The sequence below is a fragment of the Carassius carassius genome, chromosome 20, assembly GCF_963082965.1.
Source record: "Carassius carassius chromosome 20, fCarCar2.1, whole genome shotgun sequence".
Lineage (NCBI taxonomy): Eukaryota > Metazoa > Chordata > Actinopteri > Cypriniformes > Cyprinidae > Carassius > Carassius carassius.
This window is the reverse complement of record NC_081774.1, coordinates 10,088,508-10,115,143: the sequence shown is the minus strand read 5'-3', so window position 1 is coordinate 10,115,143 and position 26,636 is coordinate 10,088,508. Positions and strand designations below refer to the sequence as shown.

Sequence of the window (26,636 nt, the reverse complement as noted above, 5' to 3'; positions counted from 1 at the left end):
ACTCTTGCCTCATTTACTATTGTATATAGTGATTCAGACTTACCTACCATTTACTCATTCTTTGTTTAAAGTTATGCCTGTGTGAAAAGATACAGAACATCTGTTGACTCTCTGTCCTCGAACTAATAAAACACATTCTAGAACATTCACATACAGTATATGCACTCACCCTGGGGAACATTTAATTACTCAGAAGTCTTTCAAAGCTCAGGGGACTTGGATGGATTGTTGAATTATGCAGAATTTCTAAATCACCTTTGCCGGATGTGTTTTTGCTCAAATTAGGAGAAATAGTGATCTAACAACTGCAATGTAACAATAATGTAACTAACAATGTACAGAAAGTGTATAGAATACTACATTTAAGTATCTACACTTGCTGTCTATTTTTTCGGAAATCAATCTAATAAGAGTCGCAGTAAAAACATATGGAAGAATTCTGAAAATACACAAACATGGCCACAGGCCTTGCACATCTCGCAACACACGACAAATGATGTTTCAGGTTTCTAAATGAATCTGGGTATTTGACCGAATCGTTTAGCTGGATGATTCAATGACTCATAACGAACATTAATACAGTTACTTATTTTGTTTGTTAATGAAGTAGCTATTTTAAACAAACAGATTCAATTAATGATTCAAAGATGCATAAATAAAGACAGTGGCTGCCAAAACAGCACAACAGTATGTGACCAAAAAAAAATGTCCGAATTTACATTACTCATAAAAGAGTAGGCAACACTTTACTTTACCATGAGGTCATGGGAGAGGATTTATGAATGGCAGTGACATGATGCAACTGACACTGGGAGGTCAAAAGTGACAATGACAACATGGTAAATGCAGTACGTCCTGATTACATTTACAATGTTACCATTGCCTCTTATCTGACAATGACTTTGCAGGCAAAGTTTACACACAAAGGCACCTTGCGAAACTGAATTCAGACATGCTTCGGAAGCAGCGTATATTAAAATATTAAATTACTGTAATACTGATGTATCATTAGAAATAATATCAAAAGTGCAAAATGTTGGTCAGAAACAAACCTTTACACACAAACGGACCACCAAACACCATCTTTAACTGCCATCTTTATTTTTTGCTAGGAGGATTGAAGATACAACTATGCTGCCTTCAAAACTAAAGCAGATGAAAGCTTGTCAAGAGATGGCTAATACTGGTTTCAGAGGTGCCTTCCTACTTTGAAATTTTCCTCCAAAGGCAGCATCCTCCAATTTTCAGATGCAGCCACTGTATAAAACATATTCTATCCTCACAAAGTAATTATTTTCTCAAAAAAGTCGTTTGTGAATTAATTAGGTATTTTGAATGAATCACTTCAATTAATGGTTTAATGACTCACTTAAAATGTGACTTGGCACCACCTACTGAGAGTCGCTGAAATAAAATCATCTAGAGCAGGCGTTCTTAAACTTTTTGACTGCAACCTCTTTTAACCAATGAATTTACATGACTTTTATAATCATTCATTATTTTTAAAGATTAGGAATTTGTGAAAGTATATTTTACTTTTGTACCCACTCAGATATTTTATAGCTTTAAATACTTAGAAAAAAAAGTGAGTTATTTATAAAAGAAATAATAATAATAAAATTGGCCATAGCATTTTAAGATTTTATTATTTTACAGGTCTAGACATTGTGGTTTTCCAAGACCATAAGAATTTTGTCTCTAAAAAGAAATTAGTTTGTTGCCAGTGTGGCAATTTGTGGAACCCTCAGGTATGTTTTAAGTATCTTCATTTTATATAGATATGGTTTAGCTTACAGTGCATCATTTTTATTCAGTGCGACAGACAGGCACATTTACCTATCTGTCATTTAAATAGGAAGAACTGAAGGGTGTGGCTCATGAACATCTGTGCAAAACTGGGAAATGCTTCTCAGTGACAGAACCATTATCATTTCACATACTTTGCTACAACAGAAAACAACTAAATGGAAGGGCTCTTGGATTCAGAAGAGTTTTGCTGTTCTATTTGCCTGGATTTGCTGAAAGATCCAGTGGCCATTCCATGTGGCCACAGCTACTGCATGGGATGCATTAATGATTACTGGAAGAAAAATGATCATTTGGGGATTTTCAGCTGTCCTCAGTGTGCACAGACGTTTAGCCCTAGGCCTGTTTTGAACAGAAATACCATACTGGCAGATATGGTGGACAAGCTGAAGAAACTGGAACTTCTGGGCAACTCTCACAATTACGACAACTGCATGCCAGGTGATGTGACCTGTGACTTCTGTACAAGTTTCAAACAAAAAGCTGTGAAGAGTTGTTTGGTTTGTTTGGCATCTTACTGTCAAAACCACCTTCAAGCTCACTACAAGTCTCCTGCCTTGAAGAAACACAAGCTGATCGAAGCCTCCGTGAACCTGCAGGAGAAGATCTGTCCTCAACATGACAAATATTTGGAGATGTATTGTCGAACTGATCAACAATGCATATGCCTTTTGTGTGTGATGGATGACCATAAAGGTCACGATACAGTACCAGCAGCTGTGGAAAACACAAAGAAACAGGTAATAATAATAATAATAATAACAATTTTTCCTTATTTTGCTTTGCATCATTTAAGTGGTTTTATTAAAAATAACTTTTTTCATGGTTCGAAACTTCTATAGAAGATGCAGTAAATTACAGTATTCTCAGAATCCTTCCACAAGTCATTTTCCAAAGTACACTCCACCTCAATATGAACAAGTTTTTATTGTACAGAAAAGTTCATGCCACAGAGTAATAGGGAAGAAATGTGAGCAAAAATAGGGATTTAATTTTTATGAGTTTCCAACCAAAAACAAAAAAGTAACTGTAAATAAGTGTAACACTATAACGTTAGAATAATATTACAAAAACAGTTTCCTGCTTCACATTCAAATTTCAACCTGTGTACACAAAAGGTTGTTCAGGAGAGCTGCCTTTTTTCTATAATTAGAGATAGAAATCTTTCACCATCAACCAATCAGAGAGAGGCTTTTTCTGTTCACTTTGACTGTTTGGCCAGCCACTTTGAATAGTCTGGTAGATATCCTCATATATGCAGTGTATAAACTCATTTGTTAGTGACAAAGGTTATTCCTATGTAACTCATAAAAATAAACAGTGGAATAGAATATAGGGCTATCCTGAGCAACGTACTGCAGTGTCTATTTTGTGACATTCATCACATTATATTAATTCTACACAGAATGATTGCAGTTAAAAATCATTTCGCTTTTCTATTGTGTTTCTCCACAGAAAGAACTAGGCATAACACGGCAGAAATACAAGCTCAAAATCCATGCTAAAGAGAAGGACCTACTGGAGCTTAAACAAGCTGTAGATGCCCTCAAAGTAAGACATTTCCAGAACAATTAGAAAAACTTAACAAAATGAATGAAACAATAAAAACAACTAAAAGCAATTAACCTAAAAATGTAAGATCAATTAATTCTTTATTTTGTATTTTAAATAGTATTATTATTCATTATATTAAATGTAAAATTTTATAAAATATTTGATTAATTACAATATTTTAAAAAGAAAAATACTGGATTTTTTTATTTTTATTATTGTTTTGCCCTAAAAGAGCTCTGCACAGACTGCTATTGAAAATGGTGAACAGATCTTCACTGAGTTAATCCAGTCTATTGAGAGGAGGAGGAGTAAATTCAGAGATCTGATCAGAGATCAAGAGAGAGCTGCGGAGAGCATGTTGCAGACACTGGAACAAGAAATCACGGAGCTCAAACAAAGAGATCATGAGCTTGAGGTGCTGCTGAAGTCTGAAGATCATCTCCATGTTCTTCAGGTAAGCATGATCCCAATGCTGACTGTGAAAAATATAGCTCGAAAAGGCAAAGAATGTGTCATTTGACAAATTGTTGTCTCTCTCTCTTTACAGAACTGTCATTCCTTCTCTTCTGGCCTTCCTGACCCTCCCTATACAATAGCTACACTCTCAGATTTTGGCAAGGTGAACGATGCAGTATCTGCTCTAAAGAAGAGGCTTGAAGATGTCTTTAAAGGCGAATGGCTGAGGATCTATCAAGCAGGTGAGGAGAAACAACCTAACTTGATCTTTCCACCTTAGCAATTTCTCTTTAGGTGATTTGCAGATTGTTGTGTAATTCTGCCTTTTTGTTAAATAAGTTCCTCGTGCTGTACACATGCTTTCCATTTTCTCTCCAGCAAGATCAATGAAGATCCTTCACTGCACAGTGCCCAAAATTAGATCAGAGTTCCTGCACCGTAAGTCAGTCTACTGCACTAATGCAAAGTGCTATTGGTTTCATAATGTTGGATTCTATTTAAAAATGGATTTCTTCTTAAGCAACACAAACAATGCTGTTCCAATTTCCGAAAAGAAACAATCACACCCATGCTGATATTCAGATCAACTTTGCATGAAACATAATGGCTGTTGTTTTTACTGTTAAGGTTCTATTACTAAAAAACTTTAATAGTTCAGGAAATAAGAAGTTAAGAACATGTATTTTAGACCCAGTTACTTCTGTGTCCCAAATAAATCCTTTAAAAAAATGATTTGAGCTAATGATTAAGTGATTCACTCATGACAACAGTAATATTTTGTTCCCTGAATGAATCTGTGTTTGAATGCGTCGGCCGAGTGAATGATTAAATGATTCACTCGTGATGACAGTCACTTTTTTTAATGTGAATGTTTTGAAGAAATCGATAAAGACGTTCATCTGCTGTAACAATGAAGCCTTTAGAAAAGGTCACAAACTAACTGTTATATAATATTACTGTTCAAAAGTTTTTAAAGTGTCTCATACGCTCATTATGCAGATCTGCATTTGTAATATTAAATATTTGAGAAAAACAGAAATATTGTGGAAATAGTATTACTATTTAAAGGAACTGATGTATTTTAATACATTTAAAAATGTACAGTTTTTTCCTGTGATGACAAAACAAGCAGCAGCCATTATTTGAGTCTTCAGTATCACATGATCCTTCAGAAACTATTCTAATATTCTGATTTTATATATATATATATATATATATATATATATTACCAGTGATGAAAACAATACTGTTGCTTTTTTTTGTAAGTCTTTACTGTCAATTTTGATCAAAATACATCCATCCCTGCTGAATGACAGTATTAACTTCTATCCATAAATAAATCTGACTGACCCCAAAGTTTTGAATGTTAATGTAGATGTTAATGTTCTTCTAGTTCTCAGCTGATATGTATTTATTTAATCATGGCTCAAGATGAATATGATATGAATATAACACACCATGAATAAATATCCTTGATCTCTTGTCCTCTCTCCATTACTCAGATTCCTGCCCGCTTCAACTAAATCCTTTAACAGCCCACAAGGACCTTTGTTTGTTCAAGGGAAACAGGGAAGTGGCCGTTCGGAGCCGAGTGCAGTCCTGTCCCAACCACCCGGAGCGCTTTGATTACTGGTGCCAGGTGCTGGGCACAGAGGGCCTGACAGGCTGCAGCTACTGGGAGGTGGAATGGAGTGGGATGGGGGTAAACATTGCTGTCGCATACAAAAACATTACCAGGAAAGGGGAAAGCAGTGAAGCTCACTTCGGTCACAATGACAAATCCTGGAGTTTGTTCTGCTGCAGGAAAGGTTATGCTTTCTGGCACAATGGGATTGTCAGTAAGATCTCAGAGCCTGGCTTGTCAAAGATAGGCATTTATTTGGATCATAGGGCCGGGACACTAGCGTTTTACAGCATTGATGACTCTATGACACTCCTCCACAGAGTTCACACCACATTCACACAGCCTCTCTACCCTGGCTTTGAGTTTTCATGCTATGACGCCTCAATCAAGTTGTGTCAGTTGGAGTAAGGGAAAAAGAGTAGGCCCATTTGGCATTGATAATTAAAGAATGGGAAAAAGATATATCTAAAGATACAAGATATAAAATATACAATACAGTAGTAAAGAAATAAGAATAAAGAAATACAGTAATATTTGTACAATTATAGTGAGTTTGCTTTTCCCATTGTTATTCTAGTATCACTGAGATACTGCAATATTTTGTTAATATTATGAATTAGAGTTTATTTTATATTTTCTGCTTTAATTTTTATTTTAGCTGAAGTTTTAGTAACCTTTTTCTGTGAAAGAGATAAATGAAAATAAATGAAAGAGCGACCTCTGGTGGCTAAAAGAGTTAAAATCAAGCTTACAGATGAAAGGCAACACTAAAACTATTAAATACGTACAGTACAGTCAGAACGTATTTCTCTAGTAGTTTTGTTGTTGCTTTTCCTCTGAAGGTGCAGTGGAGTACCAGATTAAAAAGTGAACTATGAGCTAAACTGTTTAAAAATGACTGTTATAGTTGCATTAACTAAAAATTTAATTAATCATTTGTTTAGAGTGCCAAAATAATGAACTACAGAGAAATGCACTGTTAGGAATGTGGATGAAGGACTTTGTGATTGAACAGTTTTAAAAAAATAAATTATAATATAATGTACTAGTTTATCTAAGCTCATAAGAGAGGGCACTGATGTCTGGGATAACCATGAAAGACTATCTTTGAGGAACAGATCCGGGTTATAACCGCACTAATGTGGTTTCAGACCATGTACCAGCACCAGTTCAGGCTGAAAATACGCTATTTGGCAGTGCACCAAGAGGCAGTCCTGCTTATTTTGGAAACAACACAACATTCCCACAAGACATATTTTCACATAGTTACTGAGGTGATTCAGATTAATTATACTGATTTACAACTGAGATTAAACTATTTGCTTGTTAGCTACAACTTGGGGTTATTAAATCCAGATTTTTTTTTAAAGGTCAGGTTCCATTGAATGCCGCCTTATATTTTTGCAAAATCTTTTGTTTATCTAAATCAAGCTCATTTAGTCCAGCTCTCATTTGAACAGTCCCATGTCTGAACGCTTTACAGCTTCGGTAAATGAAATGTTCCTGACTTACCCTCTCACCCATTGCCTTCTCTTACTGAAACATTCAGAGAAAACTTGGCCACTGTTAAGCATCTGAATGGCGTAATAAGATGTCATGGGACTAAATGTATTTTACAAGACTTTATGAGAAGACACACAAAATACCATTGTACATGGCAATGTAATGTAGCATTAACATGCTTGTAAATAATGTTTCATGGCTTATCGAGTATCTCGTACTTACCTTCATTCAGTCACTGTATCGAGGTGATGCAACCGTATAGCCTGCTTTTTTATTGTTGGAATAGTATAAGCAACAAGTATTGTTGTTGGTCCTTTATGTATTAAAAACAATAAAGTGAAAACACACACTTTCCAGTAGGGAAGAGATTCTCATGTCGTCCAAATAGGCAAGTTTACCACTTCCTTCACACCTGTCAACCAACCACTTATCTGGTCATTCACAACACATCCACGTTGTTTTCTGGGTTCACTCTGTGATAATAACCTGCATTTAATTCTAAAACTTTTTTTATATTCTGCCTTTACAAATGGATGTCTGAAAGGGCTGAAATATTTCCTGCGTGGGAGCAGGGGTGAAGTCACATTTAAACTACTTAGACACTGTGTACAAAGGACATGTTAAGTGATCCCACAAACAGAAGTCAAAAATGAAGTCAGTTTCTAAGATACAAGAGGGAATGAGGAAGAGCATGCAGTTTTAGATTATATTACCTGTTCATTAAATGACCAATTACCCCCATAAATGCACTTATTAGTGGATCAAAACAGAAATAATATAATGATAATTTATTTTGCATACAGATTAAAAACATTAGTTTCATTCAAAAATGCAGTCAGGAAGTAGGAACAGTTGCATACAACTGCACGCCTGCCTTCTGTTTTACCACAGATTGACCATTTAAGTAGCACAGTCTTTATTATTATTATTGCCATATTTTAGCATTATACCATCATTCAGATAAAAATTATACATAAAATGTTGATAGGACATTAACTAAACACTGATTATGACTGGACTATTACTGAGAGGATGTTGTCATCCAGGTCGACTATCCATGTGTGACCCCATCTGAAAGGATCTTATATCCTCTCCAATGAATTCAGTCACTGTGGGAATGAGAAATTGTGGTAGAAATAATTTAATTGATTGATACAGATCAGTAAGACTCTAGTTAAAGGAATCGTTCACGCACAAAAAAACGACATTATTCTTTAGCAAATCTCACAATGAAAATCGATTTTCATAACACACATTGTAATGTTTAGATGCCTAAATTCACTTGTAGTATATATATATATATATATATATATATATATATATATATATATATATATATAAAAATGTTTTTTTTTTGACAAAATAAATATATAACTTAAAACTGTAATATAGTAAAATATTATTATAATTTAAAATAACTCTTATTCTCTGATTAATAGATTTGAAAAACATTTTTTGTAACATTATAATTTTTATTTTGAAAAAAAAAATTAGAATTTTTATTTTTATTTTTTTAGTTTATTATTATTATTTTTAGACAAACTAGTACAGAATTTTAATACGAGCAATTTATAGCTTATCAGCCATAACATGAAAATAATTATTGGCTTATCATTCAGAATTTTAATGTTGGTGCATGACATACAGTCAATCATACCCACCTTCCTCTAGTGTGATATGCTGCATGGGTGTAGGGCCCGAGAAGTCCGGGGGTCCCTCTCTTTCAGAGGGACGCATCTGGTGCTCCCAGCTCTCATATTGGCCGTTTGGAGGTGGGTACAGGTCCTGATAGTGGCTTGTGTTCGACGGAGGTGAGGAGCACATCTCTTGGGGGCAAGGACAGTGTGGATATGGGGAGTGAGAGAGTGGAGGAAGGGGCGAGGTGGAGATGGGACTGCTCGCAGGGAATGGGCTCAGAGAGCAAGAGTGTGAAGGAGAAGGTGAGGAGGAAAGATAGGGAGAGTCAAGCCATGGAGAGGGAGACGGGGAGGAGGAAAGAGGTTGTGAGGCTCTTGGGTACATGGGAGGAAGAAGCTCTGTGAAGCCTAGCTCCAGGCTCTCAAAGCTGGGATGCCTTTCGGTCAGGGCACCTCGACCTCCACCATCCTCGGGGCCCTCCGGTTTGTGGCAGTAGTCCTCCTGGTAGCCATGTGAGGAGTAAGAGTACATGTCATGGAAAGACATGCTTCTGTCATCTGTGGATAGGTCTGACCTCATGTCGACAGTGATGCCACTCCCCATGGGGCAAAGCGTCACCCCTTCCAGGGGCAAGATGGAGGGACGGGACAGCAGCGGATCTTCTTCTTTAAACATGACTAGAAAATGTAAGATGTATGACTTAACATCACAGAGGTACCATGAGATAAAAATAATTATTAATACATATTGTATATATTTAACATGAAATGTGACCAGATATATTATGTAATATAAAATTCTTAATTATTTTAATTAATAGTTTTATATATAATTATTTGTCATATTAAACAATTATTTTATAATTATTACACTACCTTTCAAAAGTCTGTGATCTGTAAGATTTTTAAATACATTTAAAATAATATTTTATGCCCATCAGGGCTGCATTTATTTTATTAAAAGAAATTGAGTAAAACTAAATATTAAAACTAAAATATTATTACAATTTAAAAGAACTGCTTTTATTTTAATAGACATTTTAATAATGTCTTCAGTGTGATTTAAATTGTTCTATTATGATGCTTCGGTGCTCAAGGAACATTTCTTATTATTATCAATGTTAAAAGCAGTTGTGCTATTTGATATTTGTTTAGAAACGGATGCATTTTTGCTGGATTCTTTGATGAATAGAAAGTGCATTTATTTGTAATAGAAATCTTGTGTAGCATTATACATCTTTACTTTCACTTTTGATCAATTTAATACATCCTTAAAGAATACAAATAATTCATTAAAAGTCCAACTACTCTTTTGTGATGCTATTTGGAACATTTTATTGGAGATTGAAGAAGCAAATGATGCTTGGGCTGAAAGTACCTTTAAATTATGAAAGAGAATCTGTTCTTTATTACACACAACATGCAAAAGACATATTTTGCATTTCTTGTCAACAGCACAGATAAATACCATGTGCAGAGGGATTCTCCCACATGTCTGTGTAACACTCACTGGGCAGATATTTAAAGCAGTGCGTGCTGCTCCTCTTCCTTTTCCCATTGGACACGTACAGACAGACAGACACTGGGTGGTTCAGTGAAAGATCGTTATAGGCTGGCACTCGTACACACAGCAAATTCTGCACCATAGGAAAATACAGACAGAATTAGTTCCTTTATCTTCAAGTTACACACAGTGTAAATGAAATCAGTGAACATTTTCATAGATACGGTTTATGGTTAATTTACATCATTGCTTTTGTCCCTGTCCACATTTGCCTCCTCCTCCCACTGGACTTTGCCATCTAGAAAAAAAATAAGTAATAAATACAACATACAAAACTGGTTCTGTGATTTAATGTCAGTTCCTTCCTTTGCATTTTTTTAATGTTTTTGAAAGAAGTCTCTTATTGTTCACCAAGGCTGCATTAAAAAAAAGTTAATAATAATACAGTTAATACACACAAAAAACTTTAATACTGTGAAATATTATTACATTCCTTGAAATAACTCTTTTCCATTTTAATATATTTTAAAATGTACAGTCATTTCTTCCTGTGATGGTAAAGGTGAATATACTCTAGCCATTACTCCAGTCCTCAGTGTTCCATGATCCTTCAGAAATTATTCTAATAGTGCTCTTTGGTACTCAAGAAACATTTCTTAATATTATCAATGTTGAAAACAGTTGCACTACTTCTCCTTGACTCCTTGAGGAGTAAAAAGTTCACCAGCTTTTCTGGTATTGTGCATGAATGTACGCCTACTACAATACCTGATCCTCTCTCCATAAAGAAAACTCTGGAGGTGGGTAGAAAGTTGGTCCCACCTAGAAGTAGTTCCTCGCCTCCCTCTGTTGAACAGGAAGTAAGATTGATAGACTCCACTACAGGAAGCTCCTGTGCAGAGCGCTGTGCTGCAGGCAGAAATTTAAGCTTAAATTTGAGTGTCGATCACAAGTGTATAAAACATGAAAAAGAGTCAGATTATACTGAGCTGTAGTTAAGCAGGCATAATTGTGATTTGCCACTTACAGCATTCAATGGGTAAAGAGGCCACCTGCAGGGCTAAGACTCGTCCTGGAGGGACGATGGATGGAGACAGAGGAAGGTGTGTGCGGAACACCAAACGCACTCGCGTGTTCTTTCTTCCTACATCTGTCTCTCCTTTCCGGAGTTCAATGTCAGAGTTCCTCAGCTTTAGAATACCTGCACAGTCAATGCTGAGAAGGAGAGGAGGGAATACACGTATGATCACTTACTGAGGTGTCTACGACAAACAATCAGGGCTCAGGAGTCTTACAGGGCAGTCATGCTGTTCTCTGGGTTGAGTGGGATGTCCAGGAGTTTAGTGCCGGCCTGGATGCTCTCCTGACTAGCAGTGCCTACCATCTTCCCTGTTACTCTGTGTGGAGAGAAGTATTTCTCATGTGAAGCCACAGATCTACCTTTTGTTTAATACTTTGAAAAGTCATGCAAGAGTTTCACCTATGTATTTGATAAAAAGGATGAGGACGTATTGATCTGTCATCAGCAGTTCCTACAAACACCTGTAAGGAGAGCGGCTGCCTTTCAGTGTAACCCACCAGCTGGACAACAGAGAGAAAAGAGCAAAAAATGAACATCAATTCAATTAAAGAAATTATTTTACTGGAAGTAATTTCAGTGTTTTCTCATTTCTCTTTTTAAACAGTGGCTGTTTCCAAATATGTGAAAGTCCACAGAGATCATGCCTTTTGTACTGATTTATTTATTTAACATATTTTTTCATTTATTGTTTGTTTTACTACAAACCAACAAACAATCTAAAATTCTAATTCATTAATACAAGTAAGTAATACAGCAAGTCACACAACTGATCCTTCGCAGGGAGTTTGGACATTATAGCTTATGAGCGTCACCTTCACTACTGGATGGCCTCCAGGTGATGCCTTTACTGCTCCTCGACTGCCTTCAGTTTCATAATGTGCGCGATGGTGTGGTCTGGGCTGTACCTCTATGCGCAGTTCATACTGGTCAAACTGTGAAGGCAGCGGCCAGTCAAGTGGCGGCAGTGCATTAGATCTGGAGCAGGATTAAGGAAGCAAAGACAATGTGAGATTAGAAGTAAAATATCTACATTAATCTGATTTAAATCAAAATCTAAAACTAAAATAGTTTAGTGACCAAAAAAACGGCAAGCTTCATTCCATTATTAGTGTTTCAAACTGTAGTATGCTACATTTTTTATCACATGAACTCAGAATACTGCATGTTTAATTCAGAAAATATCATCTTGGGAATAAAAATGTTGTTTTCTGTAAAAATTTTAAAAAATAAGAAAACTTTTGACATTCTTATGAAATAATTTGTATATATATATATATATATATATATATATATATATATATATACACACACACACACACACATATAATACATTGTAAAGCATACATATATTTAGTATATATTTAAGTTTAAATACATTTTAATAAAAAAAAAAATTTTTTATTAATTAAAAGTAGGTCATATGACCTCATACGAGTATGTATCATACTGCTCTTGAAATTTTTCCATTCTTTTGAGCATACTATTTTCCTGCTGTTTTAATTGTTAAGCATTATTCAGTGCATAATTCACATTATGAAATAAGAAGTTGTGTGCAAACCTAAAGAGAGGACTGTGAGCACTGGCCCTGGTTCTGCCCCAGCCCAGAGCAGGAGGCACAGACAGGTAGTCCATCCCTATTGTGGGGGGCTCCCTTCTCAGCTGAGCAACCTCTGGGAGGGGGCAGGGAGAGGTCTGAATGGGGGTCAGCTCTGGTTCGATGTCTCTTGATGACATCTGGATTGTGCACACCCATAAACACACCAAGATGGTCATATGACAGAATTTGAATGAATTCTTCATTTGATTACCAAGAATGGACCATAAGTAAGTTTAACAGCCATATTTCAAAACGATCACCTGCTCCAGAGAGGTCTTCCTGGTCTTCTGTGGGATGTTGAGCTCGCAGCTTGCTGGAGCCTGAGAATGAGCCGAGGTTTCTCCCGTGTCCGGGAGGGAGGAGAGATCCTCGGAGTAGCTGCTTCTGCGGGAGGTGCTGGGGGAGGCCAGTGGGGAGTTCCTGCGCTTTTTGCCCCCAGGAGACGTGGGGCGTGAGGAGGGTGATAGGCAGAAGTGGGCAGCAGCTTCGTTGAGCTCATCCTCCTCCACCAGGAGAGAATCACAGCTGGAAGCTGGACTCAGCCATCCCCGGGATGAGGAACTAGAAGCAGGGCTGGGACTGGGACTGAGGGAACCTGCCCCTGTCATGACGTCACGGTAAGATTCCAGCAGGGGCAGATATAGGCGCTCCCTGTCCCAGCCACCCCCGCCATCCCAGTAACTTCCCTCCGCTGGACCGGAGTCATCTTCAGGTGAGATAGTGGTGATCTGGATGCTGGGGCACTCAAGCACTCTAGACTCTGATACCTAGAGCAGAAAAAGAAGAGGGAGTGATATCATTGTGGGCTAAAAAAGAAAATAATTGTGATATCATTGAACTTTTACAGCAGCACTGCAGCATGACTGAAACACACAGCAGTGTTTTTATGAATGAAAGATTCTTGTCAGACAGTTCTTTTTAGTGAAACAAAAACATAAAGCACAATCATTGCAGTCTGACAGCTGAACGAAACTCTTGTCATCTAGTTGGTCAGTTTTTTTAGTGAATCAAACATATAAATCTTATAACTACTGACTGGTGATTCATATGGGGTGTTTTTTATTTATCTACTATTATAGAATCTATTGATATTCAGAATTCCATTTTATTTTTAATTCTAATTTTAGCTTAAGTATTAATCATTCTTTTATATGCTTTTTTAATTTTCATTAGTTTCAATTTTTCTATAAAATTAGAAAATATTTTTAATTTTATTCTTTTTGTAAGTTTAAATGAATGTGAATTATTTTAAATTAATGAGAATTATTTTTAAAAGTTTTGGTTTTAGTTAACAATACTGCTCATTTGACAATCTGTAGTGTAACATTAGTTAAAAATCTGACTTTTCTTCTCAGAAGTGCAAGTTTATATAGAAAGTTTATATACTCTCTCTCACATGCCAATATGACATTTTTAATTTTATTTACAAATATTTGTTATTATGGGATTGCACTCATGCTGTCTCTTAAGCGTGAACATTAATAAAAAAAGTCACACATCCTTTGCAATAACTGTTTTAAATGCACTCATTATTTTAATAAATAAAACATTCATAATTGTAACTTTTCATATCACTTGGCGATAGGCTTGCATTTCTTTTTTCCAAATACTTTTTCCATAGAAAGTCATGTTTTTTAATGATTCCACACTCTATTCGAGACCCTGTTTACTTCTGTATTTTTGAGTGAAACGAGACATTCAAAGAGAAAGGACTTGATCTTAACTTTCACAATGAGATTACAAAGACAATCACGTTTTTTATTTGAAATAGTTTACAGATGAATGATGCATTATATGACCAAAAACACATATTAAATAAATATGCTCACTTTTGGTTTGATTTTGGTTGACTTTAAATGCTAAACGATACTTCAATTTAATTGAACTCTAACATTTATTTGCAGCCCATTATGTGCCAAAACAAAATATGCACAACAGCTCATGGCAACCGATTCTGTTCACAATAAACATTACTGGGCAACAAAAACGAACTCCTGAAATTAAAACCAGACCTCTGAATTTACGTTTTTTCTCTATTGATTTGACACATTTCTCCAAACTCAGGTTACTGTTCTCAAAATAGCTAACACATTGATCTGAACACGTTATAATTGTCCTAAACAGATTGAACGTTCTCATTCATATCATACAAATTACAAATCATTTTCTCAAAACATGTGCACAAAGTGTCAAATAAAAAAAAAAAAACCTGTATTTCACCAGAAAGAATCACAATGTGTAACATGATCTTTGTATCAGGATGTTCTAGAAAGCTACACTTTAGGCAAATGTGCCTCCCACCTGTATCGATCTTGCTGGCAGACTCTCATACGTTCCACTCAACTCCCTGATGAAGGCCCGTCTGGGGGGTGGGGAATGCATCCCAGCTCTGCGACCGGCTGATGGTGGGATACCCACAGGTTGGCCAGCTTGTGCGGCAGTCAAGTGGGAATCTGTGACAAAAAAAAAAAAAAAAAAAAACATTAGCATGGCAATGAAAGTTTCCACAAAAATCCTAGTTTCTTTAGTTAATGTTTCTACAAAAAAACCTGGGGTAACTCTAAACACATGAACAAAAAGCCAGTAACTTTATTTCATTTTTATTCTTATTTTATTAACCTTTTTTCATGAGGATGCTCTAAAACAAAATATGCACATTTTAATGAAAACATAATTATGAATATTATAATTAGTGCTGTTGAATGATTAATTGCATCCAAAATAAAAGGTTTGTTTACATAATATATGTATGTGTACTGTGTGTATATATATATATATAATATAAATATCTAAATATAAACACATGCATTTATAAATTTCAGAAAAATATGTTATGTTTATCTTTATATATTCATTACATTTATTTATAATATAAATTAGATGAATATAAATACAGACATGTAAATACATGTAAAAATATATAATGTATGTGTATTTATATATACATAATAAATATACACAAATAACACACACATATATTATGTCAACAAAAACTTTTATTTTGGGTGCAATAAATCATTTGACAGCACTAATTATTATTTTAATTACACTATTATTTTAACCCAACATATATTCATGACACATAATTAAATTTGTTATTTATTAATTTAATTAATACGTAAGGGATAATCAATGGCTAGCTGTGCATTAAACAATTAGAATGCACGACGTGGAGGCGAAGAACCTTGTAAAGTGCATTCAAATCATTTAATGCACAGCTAGCCGTTGATTATCCCGTTTATACTATGGTCATTTCCAGCATTCACATATCAAAGATGTTAATAATATTTGCGCTGCAATATTTGACCGGAATGATAAAAATTACAGTTATTTTTGTCAGTTACAACTTGTTAGATGTAGCAATCTGCTCGCTTTAAATAAGACAAAGCAGACAAATATATTAAGTAGTGCAGTAAGATTACATTTATTTGAATTAGTAATAGCATTTCATTTAATTAACTGTTGAAGTTAAAATGAGTTAATACATTTCTTACAGTAAATTAGAATATTTAGCTGATAGAATATTACAGATATTATTAAATCTGCTTTAAAATCAATGTTTCATTGTAAAAGGCCCACGTTTGCAGTCACTACTCTATTGTTGTGGTAAATACCATGGTATATGTTTGAAGGGCAATTCTAACGTAGTTCAGGACCTACACAGCAAGTTCTAGCTCCTAAATTTGTTGATATGATAAAGGGCACAAGTAAGTAAGTAAATAATTAAATATGGCAACACTTAAGAACATAGTAAACATCTGAAGAAAGCACTTGTGGTAAAGCAAAGTGCGGCAAAGTGATGCAGTGTGGACAGAAAGCTGAAGTGCATGTTTCTACAACTTCACACCAGCAAGAAGGTGGAGGGTGGGTGTACAACAGAATGTGTGCCAGGTGGGGAAACAGGGCAGAGGAAAGGAGGGAATATTGGAGGGAGGTATCCAAATGCATGCTCAGTAAACAGAGATTGAGGGTCCAGGTCCAGATGGCAGCTGTTAACTCTGCTCACACGCACAGCTGATTAAAAACACATTGCGTTGTGCTCCACACTTACCCATAAACACACGCACACTTCTGCGGATAAAAACTTAGTTACATGGGCAGCGAGTCAGACTACATGAACATGTAAGCATTCCTTAGAGACATTAAAAATTAAAAAAGTAAAGACATTCAAAGTCTCCTAAAACATGCACAAATAAAGATATAAGGATGTCCAAGATGAGAAAAAAAGATGAAATCCTTCAAAAAGCAATCTCAAAAAACAAGATCAACTTCTTTGAATTTATATCGCTTGCATTTATATATATATATTTTTTTATATAATTTCTACAAAAATCTTAACAACAAAAATACCAAATGGTGTAACTATCATCAGGCCAATAATACTCAATATTTTCTTTCCACCTTAAATAAACTAGTGTCCACAACTTACTGCTTTAATAATAATTCAAACATATTTGTCAATGTAAAAAAAAAAAACATTAATATAGAGTTGAATAATCATTCCTTATTATTAAATGTCAAAATGTGTAATTTTTAAATCAACTTAATAACCTAGACATACCATGAATGTCCTTTCTGTTTATGTTTTTTAGTCACGTGACAACAAAATGGCCTCATTTGATGATTTGCGAGATAAGTTTTTTTTTGTTAATAATATTTTAAAGCAAAATTGATTCATTGCACACTTGAAAAGAAATAATAATAAAAATGATCCAAAATATTCCAGCTTAAAAAAAAATCTTAAAAATATATTAAAAAAATTTGTTTTAATTCAGAAACTGAAAAAGTGGCTTTTTGTCTGAATCGCACGAAAAAACGTCGTTGACCAATTTATAACTTGTAAAAGATATTTATATATATTTATAATGTGCATATTCTGTATGATTCTGATATAATGAATGAAAAGCAAATTATTTATTCAACGCTACTTTTTATAAATACAGTTCCCTAAAGCAAACCGACTGCTCCAGGGGACAACAGTGATCATTTATTTGTTACGCTTAGCGGTTTTTAGACCTAGATCACCATCCCAGACCAGTATGTAGCTTCGCCACTTTTCCCCATCTTTCCTCGGAGCGCTCATACCGGCTGGCTCGCGGTGCGTCTGGCCGCCGTCGGTGTCTTCTGGGCCGCAGCGGCTCTGGCGCGGCGGATCCTCCTCGAACACGAGCTTGAACTCGAACTCTCCCTCCTCCCATCCCGAGCCCGGAGCGGCCCCCATCTAAAACTACGACCGAGACCGGCTACAGATATATCACTGACCCTCCCTCACTTCTCAGTGTCGGCTCTGTTTCAAACTTATGGGAGTCAAACAGCTTTTCCAGAATGTCACTTTGCACGATCCGCTTTCTCCTTCGTGCGCCTTCCTTTTAATACACTTTAGAATTAAAAGTTACCCTCAAGCTTAAGTATCACAGTTCCATGGATCATTTTCTCATCTCCGCATCGCCCTTGCAGTTTATCAGCTGCTCATCTCTTTCTTGGACTTTTTTTCTTCCCAGTAGATTCGCTTGCGATTTCCGTGACAGTCGATTATTATAACTTCATCTCACGAACTTCCATCGCTCAGAACCGGCCATGTTCGCAGCCTCAGGTCCCACACACGTTCACGTTCATTATCAAATATCCGTTTAAATTGCATTCATGCCATAACTCCTCCACCGCCATAGAACAAAAAAAGTTACATCAAGTTCTTTTTCGTTCTTCACCCTTAATTGCCTTTGGGCGGGTTCTTCAGTACCGTTACTCTTTCCCTATTGGCTGTCTGACCTGTCAATCAACAGACCCCCTCTTTCTTAGCTTTGGATGCTCGCTTTTGCTACGAAGTGTGTTGATTGGCCAGAGAGCACAACTACATATTTTAAAGTGAAGTAGGTCTATAACTTTGTGATACCTACAAGAATCTTTTCCAACACACATTTTTTAAAGCAGAAACTTTCTTATCTGTCCAGTAGAGAATTCCCTGGACAGGCACCAGTGAAAGCCTTGTCTGGCAAATAGGATCTGAGAAAAACATATTTCATTCGTTTTCCACATGCTTAACACAGTGGCTATTTTTGTTTCAGACAAGACACTGATGCTGAAGGCTGATCCATCCGTGACGCCATAACGACAGACAGTCATTCCCTCCCTCTCTCTCTCTCTCTCTCTTCCCATCATACTTTCCCCTTACTTTGTCCCTCCCCTTCCTTCTCCCCAACTCTTTCTCCCTCCTTTCCCTCCCCCTGTAAGATCTGTTTCTCATTATCCTCTGTAGTCTGCACTCTGTCTGAGACGGGAGATGAAAAACTTAAATAAACAAGCTCTCTCTCTCCCTCTTTCTCCTGCTCTCTGACAATTCTCACAATAATTATCTTTTGTCTTTTTTAAAGCTCACCTTGTGTTTGATGCATGCAAGTGAGCTTTCCATGTCATCTGTTGCTCAATTAAGTTGATTCACAAAGGCATCCGGCTGGCATTCATCAGTGCTGGAATTACATTCCCATTTAATTTAGTGATGTGAATAGCCATAATTCTGGAAGAGAACAGAACACATAAAGAATATGAGCCTTTTTTAAATTGGATCTCATGGTCTTAAGCAAAGGGCTTGATTATGAGGCGGCACATTTCATCAAGTTATAAAAATATAATGCACAAGCTTCTCATTAGCAGGAATCTGTGCTGTCTTGATGTACACTAGACCAAAAGCACATTTATGAGATAATGTTGCCATCCTGTGGACACGAAGATAGCTAGTATGTTTAGTTCCCACACAGCTTCCAATCACGTCACAGTGACATATATGCAAATCTGAGTTATAAACTTCATGCAAAGCAATGATTAAGCTGCACTTTTGTGAATCCAGTCATGAGAGTTTGGAGAAGCTTATGTTACTCATGGGAAACAGGTCACTGAATAACGACCCAGAGGTCAGAAATAAGGAAGTGGATTTTCTCATTAAGTTTTCCTCCCTCTCCCTCTCTCTCTCTCTCTCTCTCTCACTCACTCTCTCTCCCACAGAAAGAGAACGTTCTCGTATATAACAGTAGTTCCCATTTGGAGCATGGTTAGAATGTGTAATATTTTTAATAATGGACACTGATAGACATGACTCACACAATAAGTTTGTGTGTGAAAATAATTCCCTATTCACTGACATCCTTTGACTGTATACTGTAAAAAAAAAAGGTTCTAAAAGAGAGTTTTCACAGCAGTGCCACATAAGAACTATTCTGCGTTCCCCAAAGAAGCTTTCAGTGAACAGTTTTTAAAGTTTGAAGAACATTTTAACCTTATAAAGCCTATACTGCATCATATTTGGTGTACACATTTCTAAAGCCTCTAAGTTAGCATCATGATTAAAACTTGTTGTACACAATCTACAACATATATCGTGTGATTGATAGTTCATACGTTTTTAGAAATGAATATAATTCTAAATATGTCTCATTGCTGTGAAATCTTTACTGATTTTTTTTGTGAAGGAACAGTAAGAAGAACTTTTATATCGTTAGAAATATTTCATTATATTTACCTTATTTTTTCATGTTAAGATGTGAGGATCAAATATGAGACATCTTCTGAGGAACATGTATTTTTATCTCTCAGTAATAATTGTATTGCATATTTGAATATTTTAACCCCCACAAATAAAACTACAGAGCCTTAAACACAAAACTAAGCATTTAAATATAATCTCACTAAGACATATTGCTGGGAAATATAGAGGCTTCTGAATAAAAAGTAACTTTTTTTTCACTTAATGTTCATATGAGCAATGATGTATCAAATATGACATTTAACAAAAAATACATATGCAAAACATATTTTTAAACCATTTTTCTGACTATTATTTCATATTTAAATTGTTAAAGGGTTAATAAATTAAAGAACCTTTTAAAAGCGATGACACATAGATGGAACCATAATGCCAATACAAATAATGCCTAAAATACCATATAGCGCACAATTTCTTGAATTAACCTGACTCTTGTGTCCTTCTCTGCCCTTCTATTTAAAACTTTTCTGAGAACCAAGAGAATAATACCTTGCAAATAAGTATGGCTTCAAAAGACATGGAATAATGAAGATGAGTTGTATGAACCAGTCTTATGATAGCTTTATTCTTTAATTTAGGAGCTTAATAGTACCCATCCCTATACATTATACAGAAAAAAAAACATTCTTCAAAGTTTCTCCTGCTGTGTTCCACAAAAGATAGAAAGTCATTATATAACATGATGGTTAGTAAATGATTCTAGAATTTTGAACTATTCCATACACAAACAGAGAATGTTGTATAGTACTCTATGATAAAGATCTATCAGATAAGTTGGTAAAAGCAGGTAGAAGAAACATTGGTGTGTGCAGAAGTGTGGAACTGTTTCATACACCTCACCCAGACCTTCCCGTATTCTTCTTGCATGCTGTAGCCCGCAGGTTAGAAAAAAAGAACCTTGTAATTTTGTTACAGGAAAAAGACATGGAGAAATTGGTGTGTTGAAATATTAGGGAGAAGGAAGGATGGGGGTGGAGTAAAGATGAACATCTAATAGTTTAGTGACAGAAAGAAGCAGCTGGATATTTATAAGTGTGCTTGATTGTTATAGTATATAAAATTCAGAATTTCTCTGAGATCACAGAAAAAACAAGAACTTACGAAATTTTGAAGAAACTATTTTAAAGTTTTTCTGAGGCAGTGGAAAGAAAAAGAGAGACCAACTTGAAGACCACACAACCTAACCAGCTCCATCTGGTCACTTCAGGGGGAACACAGTTCAGCCATTCGGATCTAATCAAGTGTACTGGTGAGTTAGAAACACAGTTTGATTTTGTTCTTTTTTTGTTCCTTTATTTGTCTCTTTAATCATTTCCCAATTGTTTAATTTTAATAAACCCATCCTAACAGAAATACACGACAGTTTTTTCACTTATTTTTCTATCTCCCACTCTCTGTGATCATTCTCTATTGATGCAATTGTGTCCAGTTTTCATCTTTGAGGCTCTAAGATTGGCATTGTGTGTAATCAGGGCTGACTTTTGTGACAGCATTGTAGACTGGACAATCTTATTTTTTTCTGCATACTGATTACATTACTCATTCACTACAACCTGTTCAAGGTTCCGTTTGTGACTACCGTACTTTATCTGTTTCTTTCAATTCCATGCTTTATTTGTATTCTTTTAACTTAACTTTAATATTTCATGTTTAATCTTGACAGTTGCTGTGATAAAATAAACTGATAAAACTTTAGTAGCCAGTTCTCACTATTAACTAGTTGCTTATTAGCATGCCTATTATCAACGTATTGCCTTTTTATTAGCACTTTTAAAGCACAAGTTCTGATTGACCATATTCTACATCCCTAATCCTAAACTTTAAAACTAGCCTACCTTAGTAATAAGCAGCAATTTAGGAGTTAATGAAAGTCCTAGTTAATAGTTTGTTAATGGCGAGAATTGGACTTAATAATAAAATAAAGTGTGACCAGTAATCTTAATAAAATAGGAAGTAAAATTTGTTTCTTTCCAGATAAGTGAGGATGTGATCCATGATATAGCAGCAGTGGCATTCCTAGTAGTTGAGCTCAAGATCACTCAGCAAGTTGTAGCATGTTTTCTTTTTCTTCGTTTTTCCACTGATGGGAGATTACTGGTCACTGAAATATTTACATTGCTGAGAGCACATCCTTGATACTGACTCACAATTTATTTGCCTCCGAAGGAAATATTATAAAAGGAAAGTTCACTGTAAAATACATATATATTTTAAGTTGTTATATTATTGGAGAATGTTTTACAAGAAAATACTATTTCAGTCTTCATTTCCATACTTTGACAATAATTCATGTTTAACTTTCTTTTTAATTATTTGTAAAATTTACCATCAGTTTCTCCTATTTTCCCTATTTACTTTCAGTGTAAAGTTAATCCAACAGCAGTTTTTGATTCAGTATATGAACAAAATTAACAGGTGACCTGACTTCCCTAATTAAAAAAATAAATTAAATTAAATGATTTATTCATCAATTCATTCATCCATTCAGGGTTAAAGAAATTAAAAACAGTTTACATCAGCTTCAAATAACATTGCTTGCTGATTCCACCAGGCAGGTGCACCTTTCTGACGCTTTCCTGATAATGGAATCAGATAATGGGACCAGCTCTGTGGAGAGCATGACAAACAGTTACAGCATTGTGAGTAACAATATCTTTGTTACCTTTGGGGCCCTCATCCTTGGCATCGTCTTCCTCCTGGGTGTTCCTGGCAACCTCTTCATTATTTGGAGCATCCTGGCACGTGCCCGCAAACGCTCCGTCACTACCCTGCTCATCCTCAACCTGGCTTGTGCAAACGGTTGTCTAATGTGTCTGACTGTTTTCTTTATAATATACCTAGCCAAGCAGAACTGGATATTTGGAATGGTCATGTGCAAGCTGCTTTTTTACTTCTGCAATACAAACATGTATGCTTCTATTATGATCATTACGCTGATGAGACTACACAGACTAGTGGCAGTGATGTGGCCCACATACTTGACTGCCTGCACTCGTAGAGGAACAGTATTACTTGTGCTTGGGGGCCTGTGGATTGTCGTATCTCTTTTGGCACTTCCTGAATTAATATTCAGACAAACAGAGAATTACAATAAGGAACGCACTTTGTGTACAACTCATCACAAGTATCCAAAGCATGTGAGTGTCTTTGTTCCACTAATACTTGAGAGTAACACTGTATATCAAACTATTCAGCATTATACTTCATATCTCTCATATCATACCACAGACTTGCTTTAAATTCCTATTCCCAAAATGTAATTATTATTTTCATTAATATAATTTTTTTTAAATTAAAGAATATAGTTTTATCGCTTAGTTATTCATATACTGACAGCCCCAGTTTCTTTTATTAAAAATATCCTAATTATATACTTCTAATAATAATAGTAATAATTATAGTGTATGTAAGGAGACTTTGAATATTGTGTTGGACAGCTAGGAGCCTTTAAGACAAAAAGGCTTAGATCCACTAATATGAACACAACTGGCACCAACTTGTGTTCAGTTATCAATTATATTGAAAACGGCTTCAGAGGACTCCAGTATTAATATTACTGTACTACAAGGGTGTCCAAACTTGAGTTGAAACTCTGGCCTAAACTCTGCAGGGCAGTGGTTCTCCAGGAGCAGGACTGGACATCCCTGCTGTATTATAATATTCAATAACAGGCTATTCCTATAACAATACAAACTGATTATTTTCTGATAATGAACGGCTGACTGTGCTTATGTCTTACGAATTTCCTTAATTCATACATAAAGGTCTTTTATGAACAGCCAGTGTTTCAATACACATTTGAAACAGTGGTGGGCTTCCTGGTGCCATATGTAATCATAGTCAGCAGTTATGTGTGTATCCTTCGCCGCCTCAGACAGACCATGATCAAGAGGATACCGAGTGAGAACCTTATTCAAGCCATTATTGTGACATTCTGCATTTTTTGGCTTCCTTACCACTGTGTTAATATGGTGCAAGTAAGTCGTTTTTATTTCAATCTCTTGTCTTTCCAAAACTTCCTAGGAAAAATGTATGAATTTCCATTTGTCTTCTGATCAGGTGGCAGCAGCCGTTACATCAGATGGATTGCTCAAAATGAAGTGAGTTGAAGATTTTAAAGCATGGTGCACATATTTCACCAAATGTCATCAGAACCATTGTGACCACCTTCTCGGTCTATCCCCAGACTGGATACCATCTGGCGGAGCAGCGTGTTGTTACATTTGCTCTGGCTTTTATAAGTAGTTGTGCCAATCATTTTCTCTGTGCCTTTGCTGGACGCTCCTATATCAAAACTGATGGCCTGGCATTCATGACCAGATTTTTTGAGGGCACTGTCCTGGACTACAGTGAGAAGCCATCAGAACGGAGGTCATCAGGCTCTAAACCTCACTGGATCACAGACACATAAAAATTAATTTTGAACAATGAATTAAGATACTTCTGCATCAGCTTTTATTGCAATTGATACTGTAGGGAACACAACAGGTAAAAAATGTAATATAGATAGAAAGCAGCCTAAAGAACTGGTACTTTTAAATTTCATTAAACTTCATTATAAATTAGCTATATGCAGCTTGCTTTCATTATTAATCAGCCTTCCAAGTTTATAAACTGATGATTGCATGGCTATTACACATTCATTGGAATAAATCCATACTTGCATTCTGTGTATATATATAAATAAAGTGTTTGCATTCCCTCTTGTAATTTTGCACAAAAACTGCATGAACTTAACACACCAGTGTACACGTTTACAGGACTGGAATTAGTCACCAGCAAGAGATCACACGTAAAGTCATATTGTGCATACACTTTAGAATATACACTAATGCAAGAATCAAACCTTTATGGGCTTTCTTGTTGGAAATATACAAAAAAAAAATTCATAAAGCTACTAAATTAGTCACAAAAGGAAACGACCAATTTATTTTTATAGCGGACTTTAAAATTCACTGCTTGTACACAATCCACACCATGAATTAGCCATGTATTTTAAAATGAGTATTTAGCGGTTACAAATCATTTACACTGGCGGCATCTTTCAGAGTTCCAAGAAAGCAAGCACACAGACATATACAACAACTTACAATTATATACATACTAGCTTTCTACAAAATTTTAAAAATAGTAAACAAAAATAAAAATAAAATAAAATAGATGAGTGGAGTTCATTCAAATCCTTAGAAGTCAGTCTGGTCACATGAAGTAAATGCCTTAAAAAGGAAAATTACAAGACATTAAATAAGTGGTTCTTTCGCAATCTGAATTTACTTTGCAACAATGAAACACAGCCTACCTTATTCAACACTTTACTGCTTTTAGTGGCTAAGGTACCTGCAGAATATTAGTGAAAAGATTAGAACAAACATACTAAACTGGGGGTTCGTTTTCCTCTGAGCATTTTTTAAATCAGAGCATGTTAATAATCACTAGCCATCAGAAACACGGACTTTCATGCAACTCATCACTTCTGCAAAAGACACTCGCTTGCATAAGACAAGATTTGCACTCACCTCAGATCCATACATGCGGGTCCCTGTAAAAGTAAACAAACGTCGCATGTTACAAAAAATCCATACGTTTAGAAGGTTTACACAACTGGGGTTGGTTTTCACCGCCTTACACTTTAATCGGGGCATGCTAAAAATCACTGGCCATCACAAAACACGGAATTCATCACCTAAGCGGGAACCATTTGTTCGCACGAAGCACGCGAGATTTGAACTCACCTCGTGTCCATAAACGCGGGTTCCTGTAAACAAACAGAAACGCTGTATATTAAAATGAATTCCGAGTGAAACCAAAAAAAATGTATCGCTTCATGCCGCATCTTTAACCAGTCAGTGCAGTAGGTTTGTAATCATCAGATTCAGGTGAAACACGGACTGCAAAAATCATCATGTCTGGGCTGAACAGCGGCGGACTCGATGCAGACTAAACCGCAGTAATAATAACACGAGGCATCTGGATGTAGTTAGCAAAGCAGATGCACCTGCCGATTCGGCAAGCAATAAAACTTCTCTCAATTAAATCACACATTAGCTTTCAGTATTTCTATTAAATATTTATACAATTATGAACTTACAGAGTACAATCCAATGGGTTCGTCACATCGATATGATTGGGAAAACACCTCCTTTTGACCATTTATATTTTACGGTAAAAAAAAAAAAAAAGAGGCTGGCTAAATGCTTCAATTTACAATAGATGTAGGCTAAACCGAAATACATTGGAAATCAAATTAGTTTCTAAGTATAAAAAAAACAAAACAAAACAAGAGCATTCAAACCCAAAATTTCGATGAATAAGTTACACACAGATGTTACACCTTCAT

The 26,636-nt window shown here is 35.7% G+C and overlaps 2 protein-coding genes and 1 pseudogene across 2 annotated transcripts; 2 read left to right on the top strand and 1 right to left on the bottom strand.

Annotated features, from left to right (window-relative positions):
- The first annotated feature begins 1,946 nt into the window (after positions 1–1,946).
- LOC132096284 (tripartite motif-containing protein 16-like) lies at positions 1,947–6,109 on the top strand. The gene is made up of 6 exons (XM_059501547.1): positions 1,947–2,546; positions 3,262–3,357; positions 3,593–3,814; positions 3,908–4,058; positions 4,195–4,254; positions 5,319–6,109. Exons 1-6 carry the CDS (start codon positions 1,965–1,967, stop codon positions 5,846–5,848), a joined length of 1,641 nt encoding a protein of 546 aa, XP_059357530.1. The 5' UTR covers positions 1,947–1,964; the 3' UTR covers positions 5,849–6,109.
- A 1,607-nt stretch (positions 6,110–7,716) lies between these two features.
- Positions 7,717–18,468, bottom strand: LOC132096283 (nuclear factor of activated T-cells, cytoplasmic 4-like). The gene is made up of 13 exons (XM_059501546.1): positions 17,848–18,468; positions 15,064–15,215; positions 13,023–13,529; positions 12,724–12,899; positions 11,978–12,140; positions 11,565–11,665; positions 11,380–11,481; positions 11,112–11,299; positions 10,853–10,993; positions 10,327–10,382; positions 10,091–10,217; positions 8,605–9,258; positions 7,717–8,052 (listed from the first exon to the last, which is right to left on the bottom strand). The coding sequence occupies exons 1-13, from the start codon at positions 17,981–17,983 to the stop codon at positions 7,982–7,984; spliced, it is 2,574 nt and encodes an 857-aa protein (XP_059357529.1). The 5' UTR covers positions 17,984–18,468; the 3' UTR covers positions 7,717–7,981.
- Positions 18,469–21,259: 2,791 nt separating this feature from the next.
- Positions 21,260–24,754, top strand: LOC132095761 (leukotriene B4 receptor 1-like; annotated as a pseudogene).
- The last annotated feature ends 1,882 nt before the right edge of the window (positions 24,755–26,636 follow it).